Source organism: Solanum lycopersicum, chromosome 12, assembly GCF_036512215.1.
Source record: "Solanum lycopersicum chromosome 12, SLM_r2.1".
Classification (NCBI taxonomy): domain Eukaryota; kingdom Viridiplantae; phylum Streptophyta; class Magnoliopsida; order Solanales; family Solanaceae; genus Solanum; species Solanum lycopersicum.
Window position 1 is genome coordinate 35,625,399 of NC_090811.1, and position 12,942 is coordinate 35,638,340.

The 12,942-nt window shown below is 31.3% G+C and overlaps 1 protein-coding gene across 1 annotated transcript; it reads left to right on the forward strand.

Annotated features, from left to right (window-relative positions):
* The first annotated feature begins 5,986 nt into the window (after positions 1-5,986).
* LOC104645146 (uncharacterized) lies at positions 5,987-7,227 on the forward strand. Its single transcript, XM_010316226.4, has one exon. It carries the CDS (start codon positions 6,458-6,460, stop codon positions 6,944-6,946), a length of 489 nt encoding a protein of 162 aa, XP_010314528.2. The 5' UTR covers positions 5,987-6,457; the 3' UTR covers positions 6,947-7,227.
* The last annotated feature ends 5,715 nt before the right edge of the window (positions 7,228-12,942 follow it).

A 12,942-nucleotide genomic window follows, 5' to 3' on the forward strand; every position in this document is an offset into this window, starting at 1 on the left:
AAGATCCATTCAAAAGAAAGAGAAAATGATTGAGGGAAGTACAACTTAGAAATTGAATTTTTAAGATAAAAATTCAGACAACAAATTAACTAAGCTATTAAGTTTCTTTTATCAGAGTCAAATACTCTAACATTAAGAAAACTAAAAGACAAGCGTTAACCCTTAAATTTGTTTATATTTTCTTCTTCAGTATACTTTCTTTACAATATTAATAATGCAAGTTCACGTGAATGGTAACATGTAAGTTAACACCTTGGAACTTTAATGATCTTGATTTCTTCAAGTCTTTGTGGACAATCAAAATCAATTAATTAACTACTCCCTCTCTTTCATTATAAATGATTCTTTGAGTATGAAATTTGTTTACACATCACATACAACTTTTATACATAATAAATGATTCTTTGAGCATAATAAATTAATTAAACTCATGCCTCATTTACCGCAATCTTTTCCATTATTTTAAGTAATTAACAGTAGAATAAAATTTGTTTATACACATGATTTATAACTTTTATAGAAATAAAGTTTTAAGTTATACAAGTTCATAGTGTAAAATCTCACTATATTAAGTAATTGTTCAATATATTTTCAAATTATTACTCCTATGGAGTAAAACTTGTTAGGATTAGTACTTATTTATTGTACATAAGGGTAGATTTATTTACTCTTATACACTTCTCTTTTACGAACCTATAATTATCACTTCTTGCCCTAATTATAGATTTGATTCACCGAGTTTTTTTCTCTGTCTAACAATAGTTGTTTAGTATATATTGTTTTGGAATGTTTAATAATATTTGTCCACTTTATTAAATCAATATATAATTTTACACTTAGTTTCCAATTTATCTTTATCATTAATTATAGTCATTTCTCTATTACATTCAATTTTTAAAACATTGTATTTATTATATTCAAATAGTGATATAGCAAATATAATTACCCTTCTATTTCATAGTTTCTTAAGAATTGTGCAACATAGATATTTTATAAGTATTATTGGAGAGAGATAGTATAGCTTGACATAATTGCATAAAAATCTTTAAGTTAAACCGTTAGCGTAAATGCAAAATGTAACAAAAATTCACTTTTATAAATCAAAAACAAAATATAATTTCTTATAATTATATCCGATTATAAAAGATAATCATAAATAATAATGGAAATACATATAGATAAAAATAAAAAAAAGGTTGTCGAAAACAATAATTTTAAAAATATTAATAATAAATAAATTTATAATATTACAAAGATGAATTCATAATTTAATTTTTAAGTATTTATTTCTTAAAAGATATTGCATTAAATTTATTATATTTTAAGGTTATATTATATTTATATTTTATTTTATGATAAAGAGTTTTTTAAAATTTATTTATACAAAACAAAGTTCAATAAATTTTCTCTATAATCATTATAGTTGTGTGATCTTTTGAGTTATTAACTCTAATTTATTAAGATAACAATTATTTACTCTCAAATAATTTAAGTGAGAGAATAGTGAACATGACAATAAAAATTTTATTCTCCTAACTAGTTAAAAATGTTATAAAAAAATAATATTCTCCATTAATTATATACTTTGACTCAATTACATGAAATACAAAATTTCATAATACCTCTAGGGTATAATTGAAAAGTTTTTTTAAAAAACTTTTAAATCACACACAAAAATTAGATAAGAAACAATAAATCAAACACTTAATAAAAATAATTTCTACATTACTAATGCCTACAATAATAATCCCTGTATTGCTAATCCCTATATTACTAATCCCGACATTATTTATTTTTTCACCAAACAATCCCTTAAAATATTAATGGACTTTAGTATAGCCCTGTTACAATATGTTTGAATAGTAATAATAAGAAGATGAAGTATTAAAAAAACCCAAATATTGAAAACATCCCATGTGGAATCTCCACTTACACTGCATTGGGAGTAGATACTTGTATTCCATTTTAATTTTATGCTACTCTGAGGGTGACTGATCTCACCTCGTGCTCATACTACTTTACTTAGTCACCATGTGAAGCTACCCTAATTGTTTTTAAAGAAATAATAAGTTTAATATAATAATAGAAACATTACTAATAATATGAATATAATTATTAATATCTCTTATTCAACATTATTCTTATATTTTATTGAACAAACGGATCATTAAATGATATTTTTTCTGTCCCAAATTATTTGTCTAATTTCTTTGTATGTTCATTTTCACAAATCAAGAAGAGATAAAATAATTTATACTTACTACACCCAAAATTAATTAATTTAGAAAAAGCTAGAATTTTAAAAATATTAAATTCTTAAGTCATCCACTTTATAAGTAATAGGAGTAAAATGAAAAAATCACTATATTAATCATTATCTTGTTAATAAGTGTGTCAATTCAAAAGTGAATGAGTAATTCGGAAACAAAGAGTACTTCCTTAGTTTCGTTTTACTTTTGCCCCTATAACAAAATAACTAGATGTTTCATTTTAACAAATCAATCTAAGGGTGTTTTATTATTTTTAGTATTTGTTTTCTTTGTTTAAAAGTAATAATCTAATTTGATTTGAAACGAAGCTTAAGGAAAGAATTAAATATTAAATTTTAAATTTTATCGATTTAAATTAAAGCGATGTCAAATGTATTAAAATGTTCTTTAATTTTGTGACCTTAAAAATTTCCCGTGGAAAATTGAAGTGAAATTATTACTAAAAAAATGTGTCATTCTTTTTTAAACAAACTAAAAAAGACCAGGTTATTTTTTTAAACGAATGGAGTAATTAACTACGTAAGATTGTTGTGTATTCAAATTTAAAGTTACTAAAAATCATAAAAAGATTTATACATTTAAGTACAGTTTTAATTGAAAAAATTTAAAAGAATGTGTCAAGCTAACTAGGGCCAAGTGATAGAGTATAAAACATAGGGAGTACAATAAAGTTACAAATAGTATAACATTTTTACTGCATATTGGAGTAATACAACTTGATTATCACGCAATGAGCATAAGATTCTTCTGCTAAAATATTGGAAAGTACATAAATTTCTTTGCTCAATGTTAGATCTTATAACAATAATTTTATAAAAATCCTTATGCAGGCATGCTTTAATTTATTGTTCACCCAAATTAAAGTTATGTATACAGACCGTGAGTTAATGTCAAGTATGATGATTAAATTTATTTTAGTCACAAATAATTCAATAAATCGGTTAAAAATTTAATAAAATCATCTTATATATAATATGATATCAAAACAAGCAAAGATCTAACTTTAATCAAATATTACTGTCACTTAGCAATAAAAAAATTTAAACCACATGAGAAATAATATATAGAAAATATTATTAAATAATTAAAAATGTACTTTATTTTTAGTGGTGAAGTCACCAAAATTTACCCAATACAACAACACAAAGAATTCATGATGAAATTGAATTTTTCTAGCTATACAATAGTAATAAAAATTACTCAATTTTACCCACTGTTAGTGACATGCTCTTTCCTGCAGTCATATACTCTCTAGGTTCATTTTTTCTTGCTTCATTTCATTTTACCTGATTCTATATCAAAAAAAGATATATGCTTGTTCATTTTAGCAATTAAGAGAATTTATTACTTTTATCCATGTATAACTTTTAGTATTGAATAATTCTATAAAGTAGCGTAGCGGCAATCAAATTTAGACTTAAACATCTTGAATAAGAATAATTTACTAAAATACACAATCTAACTAAAAATATTCTCAAGGAATGTACAATTAGGGTAAAGAAGTTGAAAGTAATATGAAATAGAGGGAGTTGTTGCATACTTTAGCATATGAAGATTTTATTTTTTAATATTAATTACTTATTCATCGAATAATTATTTTCTTTTTAAGTCAATTGAAACTAAACATCATTATATAGCTACTATTATAGTGGTAAAATATGTATTCTCTTTAGTGATTAAGTATTGACTTAAAACACACCAAAATAATAAGGGTAATTGTTAAAATAATTATAGAAAGACATAATATATATTTGGAGTTTTTGCCCTTGTATATTTATGGAATGAGAGTTGTATGGTTTGTAGAAAAACATATCATGTGGTTACATATATGTTTAGAGTTGTTGAGAATTTAAAAAAGGTAAAAGAAATGCAAATTGGTTGATAGTATAAGACAAGGAGAAAGACAAGTCCAAGATAGAGACAGTGAAAAAGTACTGGGTCCATCCAGCCAAGACATGAAATGTAGAATTTATGACATTAATTCCTAATAGGAGAAGAAAATATTACACCAACTTGGATTCTGTATGAGGGCTCTCTCTCTAAAGTCACATCTCTTACATTCCCTTCTAAGCTCTCTTTCATTCTTCAACCTACAAACTTGTATCCCCACCAGAACTATTCATCATAACAACACTTGCCCCCCCCCCCCCCCCCCCTCCTCTCTCTCTCTCTTTTTTACTCAATGTTAAATATTAATATATTAATATTAAAGTTTGATTAAATTTACATTTTCACCAATATAAAAAGGTTTCATATTAAGGCATAAAGACAATTCTGTATCAGTAAGAAAATTCAAACCAGAGATATTTGATTAAGGATGGACAAATAGTTACTACTCAACCATAATCTTTACAGTTATACCTAACCTTCTCTCAAAAATGGTGACTTTTTTCTCATAAAATTAGTGCTTTTATTGTGAATTTTTTTGAAAAGAAAATAATTTTTTATTTTAAAAGGGAAAAATGTTTGAATTATATCTGGATATTGATAGAAATTGTTACAAATTTTGGGCAAGACCTATTACCCTCTACACTATTTAATATATAAGTGCTCAGCTTGACAAGTTATTATTCATAATGATGCAACATTTATGATGTCCACGTGGACATCTATGCATCTTTCAAATACACTATTAAATAATTCAGGAATAATAAATTCTACCCAAAATTTAAATTTGTTATAATAATTCCAATTAAAATTCTAATATATTTCAAAATTTTCCCCCTTTTTAAAATGAAAATCGTATATGGAGTAGACGAGAGATGATTATTAAAAGAGGTAGGATATGAAATAATGTAAGGAATACTTAATCGCGCTTTTTACCATTTCTGTCGTCTCTATTAAAGTCTTGTTTTACCCTCTTCTTTTCTAGGTAAATATTTCTACCCTATTACCTACCAAATACATGGTCTTCTCTACTCACTTGGAAAATACAAAGAACAATAGCATAAACCAAAAAAAAAACACCCCCCCCCCCCACATTTTATCTTCTTACTGCCGGGAGTAAGTTGTTTTGATGATAGGAAAAATGTACAAGTATCTTCTTAGATTATGATCGAAATTATAGAGATATACATTCATTAAATTAAGATTCTATTATCTTTTTGAACTCATTTTTTTTTAATTTTGTGCACTTTTTGGTTTACGTGGCATCCAAATATCTCCACGTGCCTTAATTGCATGAATTCACGGAGTGTGCAATGTAAGACAAAATGTGTACAAAATTACAAAAAAATAAGTTCAGGCGGTAATAGAATATTAATTTAGTTAATGTATGTCTCTCGAATTTCGATCATACTCTAGGGATACTTGTGAATTTTCCTAAAAATAATACTACATAATCAAAGACGCTGCCAACGTACTAGCCAAAGGCGTAATCATGATTAAAATTTTGGGTTTCTAAATTTTCTTTAGATTTGTTAATCAATTTTGTTAAGAATTCACAAATTAATATACATATTTAATATATATTTAATGAATTTTCTAATACAAATACAAAATCTACATAAAAGCTACTAAATTCATACAATTCATAATCCCCACCTATCTTCGCCGCGTCTTGTACTTGCACACACAATTCCCAGAAGCTCATCATTCACACTCGTCCTTTTCAATTGCTCTCATTTTCCTTGCGTGGCCTACTTTTTATAATTGTAAATTAATTCAATTTATTGTTTCAATAATTTTAAAGATTGTTAGGATGCATGATAGAAATACAAAAAATTACTTTTAAAATTTAGAAACATTGAGACAATATTTAGAATCTAATATTTTAGCTTATTTATTGAGCATACAATAAACTAAATATACACTTATTGTGAAACCAAAGAATATTTAGTTGTTTTCTCAGTTCAGTTTTACTTACATAGGTTTTCAATTTTTTTCTTGTTTTACCCAAAGCATTAAGTACTTACTTTTCATATTATTTTTCTAAATCCAATATAATAAACATCAATTATTAAATGTAGTTTAGTATAATAATCGTATCGATTGTTGTTTTTATAATGAGCGTCTCAAGTCTAGGCATAAGAAGTAAAAGTAAATTGTGTAAAATTTTACTCCTAAAGTCGTACTAATTTCTTTTGCATGTATATTTATGTCTGCCTCTGTTTACTTGTAGTACAACACATATGCAGATGTTCTACAATATGTAGAAGAAAAATATTAAAACAAATCACAGAATAATAATGCATTTGATACCTTTTTGTAGGTGTAGTTTTGAGAAAATAATCAACATGGATGGTCATGGATACTCACCTCAAACAGTTAAACGTAACAAAAAGGGGAAGAACCACCGTCACGCGGTGGTGGATCATGATGATAAGATCAAGTGTAGTGGGAAGTCATGCAGATCATGTAGTGGTGGTTTAATCGCGGATTGCGTAGCAGTCTGTTGCTGCCCTTGTGCTGTAGTAAACATTTTAGCATTGGCATTTTTAAAGATCCCTTGGATGGTGGGACGTAAATGCTTGAGAATGGTGAAAAAGAAAAAGTTGGAGGACAAAAATGACAAGAGTATTACTATTACCGATAGTACTGTACAAGAAGGAATACATGTGGAACAAGAGTTAAAAGACAGTTTTAGTACAACAATTGATGTAGACCAAGTTTGGTTAGACTTGTATCAAGTTGGTAGTATGGGTTTTGGCAGAGTTTCATTCACAGGAACTAATTAGGTTCAAGTATTATTTTCGCAGCGCTCTATGAAAATCCCAAATCATGAAACCGAGAAATTTCATTAATGCATTGTGAAAGAGTATTTATCACTCCTTCATACTCTTCAATGGTATAGTTTAATCATCTGTTAGCGAGATTAGTTGATATGTATCTCTTTCAGCGCCATTTTCATCACTTCATATTACATCCTTCTGAATTGTACAGTTAATTTTGGTGATGTTTCTTTGGAATAAACATGGCTCATTTTGAAGGAAAATGAAATTGACTAGTTTAGTATGTACAGTATTTCATGTCATAAACATTTGTTTCTTCTATGTGAATGTAGAGGTAACAGTAATGCTTTTGCATAATAATATTGCTCATTTTGTTTCATTGGCTAGTAAAATAAAGAGACTTAATGTATAGAATTCAAAACCCTAGCTTGTATTAATTATCAGTACTCATGAATTAGACTTGCTAAGCAAATCAGTAAGAAAATCATGCTTCAAAATTCTAAGGTCATCTCTTTAGGTGTACTTATGTTGCATTTTCAGATAGCATATTAGTGTCTTGAGCTATTCATTATTTCAGTTGCATTTTAGCTATATACATATTTAGTTAGGAGTAGACTTAGCACCGAGTTGGACTAAGGTTCAGTGTGCCCTCACAGTCCTAGAACTATGCGCCAACGTAGGTTCAAAATTCCCTCTGTTGGGCATCCGTTTTAGTCATCACGCCACATTCATGCTTCTATACCCCTTGATGAGTCCTCGAATTGGACTCATTTGGGGCTTTACTTTAATGTAAATAATGTCCTAAAATTGTCCATTTTATCTAAATATCTGATGAAGACTCTTGAGTTTTAGGTATTTGAAGTTTTAGCGTAAGCATGGACACTTAGGTGGAACAAAAAGGATGAAAAAGAGCAGAAGTTGAAGCCTGAGTTTCGCCAAGTATACTTGGCAATCCGCTGAAGAGTTGCATTTCTCCCTTGTTTCAACATGTGAAGTCCTGAAAGAAGTGGATTAAGAAGGTGATGAAAAGAAGCAGTCAGCGCTTCGCCGAATAGTTTAGCGAAACAGAGTTATTCTGCCCAATATCATAACATGCATAGACAATGAAGGCAAGGAACAAACAACGACGAACTAAAAGAATGGGAATCTCCTAATCACTCGGCGATTCACGACTAAATTCGCCGAATGGATTCCCCAGTACTTAATTTGAAGTCTATAAATGCTAAACTCTTTCTAATTTTAGAGAGTTCGAACATTATTATCAATATCCACTTTTCGAACTTAGTTTTAATATTTTGTCTCAAGTTTGGAGAGGGTTTTGTGGAAGACTTGAAGAAAGAGGTTCTTTTTCCTCAAATTGGATGTGGGTCTTTTCCATTCTCCTTTGCTCATATTAAGGTTTAATTTCTTATACCCATTTGATTACTTTATCATTTAGGTGTATTTGATTATTGCTTGATGTGTGGCTAAAAACCCCATTCTTGGGGTATGATTTAGCAAATATATGTATTGATATTATTGTTGGGTCTTGCGTGCAGATAGGATTAGATGTATTTTAATGGTGATTTCACATAGTAATTGTGGTTTAAGTTAATGGATTTGTAGTTGAAAACAAAATCACCTATGTGTTTCTGGCTTGCTCGAGAGAAAGAGGTTATGAAACCAAGACCGCTAGATTGATGTCCTAAGGAGTGGGGTGGCAAGAGGCTCAACCCAAGAGAGTGAACCCTAGATTCATATCCAAGTACCTTTCATCAAAAGAGCGGGTATGGATAAGGCATAGGTTGGTATTCATTACACGAGTGGATGTCCGAGAGGAACCCTTTTGATAAAGGGTAAGTTGCCCAAGAGCGAATTTACTTTCACCAAATCTTGTTACAATTATTTTGCAAATTTTCCTATCGAAAGCAAGTACCCATTGATTTATGTCAACATATATATTAAGGTCACACCCTAAGAACTTTTCCCCATACTTGATTCTCCCTTTATTTTAATTGTTGTTACTACTTGTGACAAAACACCCCTTTCGTTATTTTACACTTTGGTGTTACAAATTAAATTTATTTTGTTTTTATTCGATAATGTCTTAAACTTCTACTAGCTAGAATGAAATTCTAGTGTAACTACTATTTTCAATACCGCTCCCTTGGGATACGACCACAACCCTTGGTTGGGTTACTATACTTGCTATAATTCGTAAACACTCAGACTATAGGGTAGTGTCGTTGATCAAGAAAGCCTAACAAGAATCAAAATGGCGCCGCTGCTGGGGAGTGATGTCATGTGAAAATTTAGTTTTTATATAGTTTTAGTTCTTTTTAGTGTAGTGATTACTAATTTAACATTTTGTTTTTTTTAATTGTGTAAACATTTCAAAAATCATGAGTGTTAATGGTAGTAACGGGAGCCAGGTGGGACATCAGGATGATATCGACAACATCAACGATGTCCAACAGCCCAACATTAATGATTCTTACTCAGCAGAGGGAAATGTAGTATTCCACATAACAAGCACCATGTTGCAACTCTTTCAACTAAAGAGACTTTTCAGTGGATTAGCTCACGAGGACCCACATGAGCACCTTCAAAATTTTGTAGAGGTGTGCGGACCATTCTCATTCAAAAACATCTCTCAAGAATCAGTCAGATTGAGCATTTTTCCTTTCTTATTAATGGGCGAGGCATGCAAGTGGCTAGTTGAGTTCCCATACAACTCAATAACCTCGTGGGAAGAATTGGTTACCGCTTTCAATGTGAGTTTTTCCTCTCCTTCGAAGATGATGACCATCCGGGACAAAATCCAAAGCTTCAAGCGCTTGAATGGAGAGCCTCTACATGAAACCTGGATCCGGTTTAAAAAACTAGTGCTACAATGCCCAACACATGGTATTCTTGATAACATGCTCCTTCCATATTTTTACAGGAGTTTAGAATCAATCAACAAAAGGGTTGCTCAGCTCTCACCCAAAGGTCTCAAGCAACAACCATACATAGTGGCAGCCCAACTTTTAGATGGAATGAAACCATCAACAGAGCATGGTACAGTCGTGAGAAACAAGTTTCCCTGGTAACCTTTCAAATATCTAAGAAACTAATCGTAAAGGAAAATGAGAGGGGCCAATATGACTAAGATTATGACACAACTTGATATTCTTTCTAAGAATGTCATTGGGGCAGGGACCCATATTGTCAATGATGTGGGAGTTGGGAACACGAATCCTGATGAGATGAAGTTTGAAGCTCTGAGCACTGAGGAAGTCAACTTTCTAGCAACCCTAGACGGTGGCTATCATTCAAACTACTCAAGTCAGGGTGATAACCAAGGCTGGGATAGAGAAGAAGGATAGAAAGATCGAGATCATGAATGGAGGGACCAAAATCCTAATAGAAAAGATGGGGGAGAAGAATATATATGTAACTGTCCATGGTAGGTCTGAGGATATGCTCTCGTGTATCCTGAACAAAGTTGAAGGGTCAGACAAGATGCTTAAAGTCATAAAAGAAGATCTATCCACCCTTAGCAAGACCGTCATCTCTCATTCAATTTCAATCAAGCAGTTAGAGACCCAAATGGATCATATCTCGTCTCATCTCAATCCGAGACAACAAGGGGGTTTACCTCGTGAAATTATATTATTGAATTCAACAGAAGGAAAAGTAGTGGTAATGAATGGGGATGAATCTTCTTTAACGTCAGAAGTAAAAGAAAAGCAAGACTAAGATCCTATTTTTCTTGAATTAAAGGCAAATGTTCATATGCAAAAAGTATTGACTTTTGAACAAGGGGGAGATGTCGTATTGAGGTACCAAGGTAGGTTATGTTTTTTCAAGGTGGTATGAACTCCTAAAGAGTACCATATAGGAAGATTGTAGCTCCAAATACTCCATATTTCCGGGTTCCACAAATATGTATCATGATTTGTGAAAGGTTTATTGGTGGTGTAATATGAGGAAGGGAAGTTCATAGTTTGTTGTCAAGTGTCCGAATTGCCAACAAGTTAAAGTAAAGCACCAAAGTCCTTGTGGTTTGGCTCAAAATATAGAACTTGCAAAATTGTAGTAGGAGATGATTAATATAGATTTCATCGCATGTTAACCAAGGTCTCGTAGGTAACATGATTCTTTTTGGGCGATTGTGGATCGCAATGACCAAATCAACCCACTTTTGACGATAAAGACTACACATACATTAGAGGATTATGCTAAGTTTTATCTTCAAGAAAGGGTGAGCATTCATGGGGTTCTGGTCTCTATTATTTTTTGAGACAGAGGTGCACATTTCAATGCATAATTTTGGAATTCATTCAAAAAGGGCTTGGGTTCAAAGGTGAACTTAAGTATTGCCTTTCATCATCATACAAATGGGTAAGCAGAGCGCTCTATTCAGACCTTAAAGTATATATTGAGGGCATGTGTGATCGATTTCAAAGTTAATTGGGATTATCATCTACCTCTCATCGAGTTTGCTTACAAAAAAAGTTACAACTCTAGAATCAAAATGACTTTTTAGGTTTCTCTTTATGGGCTAAGATACAGATCTCCTATTTGGATTGTTCCATGGTGGTTATGCTGGGTTGATAGAACAAGATTCAGTTCACCAAGCTACGAAGAAGGTGATTGTTATGCCTCGTATTTTTATACGTAGTGCGCGTCATGATCTAGTAGACATAAATTCGGGGAATGAGATTTTATTTTAAGTTCCAAGTGATTAAAGAAATATTAAGCAAGGATGTTGATTCCAAATGTGATATTAAGTATGATTTGGCTAATGTAAGTTCCATTAACTTTAACTGAGGGATTAATTAGTGGCTGATTAGGATTAATTTAATCCAGTGGGCCCCACCACTCAAGGCAAAAATAAAAGGAATCAGATTGGGAGCTGGCCTTAGTGGGACACGTGTAGAAGGGGGGCTTCCGCCACTCCATACTATAAATGAGGTGGTGAAATCCACTCCATACTATAAATAAGGTGGTGAAATGCATTGCTGCATATCATCTTCTTCACCACTTGGCTTAGGCAGCCATGGAAATGGAGAAAACCAACCCTGCAACTCTTGGCCAGCAGCTGCAAATAATTTGGTTAGTAATATCCTTGCTTGGTGTGTTAATTATTTAGAATACCTTTGTTAATTATCCATTAATATTAAGAAGGGGTGTGACCAGTAGCTTAGGAAGTTTGTTTTAGTTATTGAATGTGCTAAATATGAACGGAAACCATAATCGGATTATTAGTGGTGTCGTGTTAGTGTTTGGACTGTTTTGATTAAAGCAAACTATGGGAAATTCTGTTTTGACGTCATGTATATGTTAATGTGATTATGGGTATATACTCCAAAGGATGGATACGATAAGGTAGATGTGTTGCGAATTATAAAACGAGTTATCACTCGGTGTGTCGTTGCTTCGCTGCTATGGTTGCCAAGACGGAACTGTTTTTTTTTGGGGGGGGGGCTGTTTAATATGATTCGTTGGGTTATATGTGTTATTGGTATTGCTGTGGATAATTTGGGTTGTTGTCGGATTGGGACGAAGTAAGGAAAATAGGGGAAGTGCTGCCGGATTTTCGTTAGATTATTAGCTAGCTTACAAAATAGTAAAGCGCGACGTTTATCTAATTGCGGCACGATTGTTGCTTGTTATAGATTAATAGCTTGAGCAGTAAATATTGGACGTGCGGCTCGACTATAAGGTATGTAACACTACCCCTTCTTTCTTTGTTTGGCATGACTTTTAACAATGAGCGAATAACAGACGGGTTTGATACTTACCACTAGAGCGTCTAGGTGACGTATATTCTTGCTTCCACAACTATTCCTCTATATATCGGCTATGTCTAAGGCTATGATGATTTCTCATATCTATGGTAGTGCTTCTTAGAGTCATTGAGATTTTACGTTTCCATATCGTATTAAAGGTTCATAATCTTGATAAAATGTTAATCTTTAGTAATATTCCTTGCTGGTTCACGTTGATTGTTCTATTGAGTTATAACAAATGGTTTT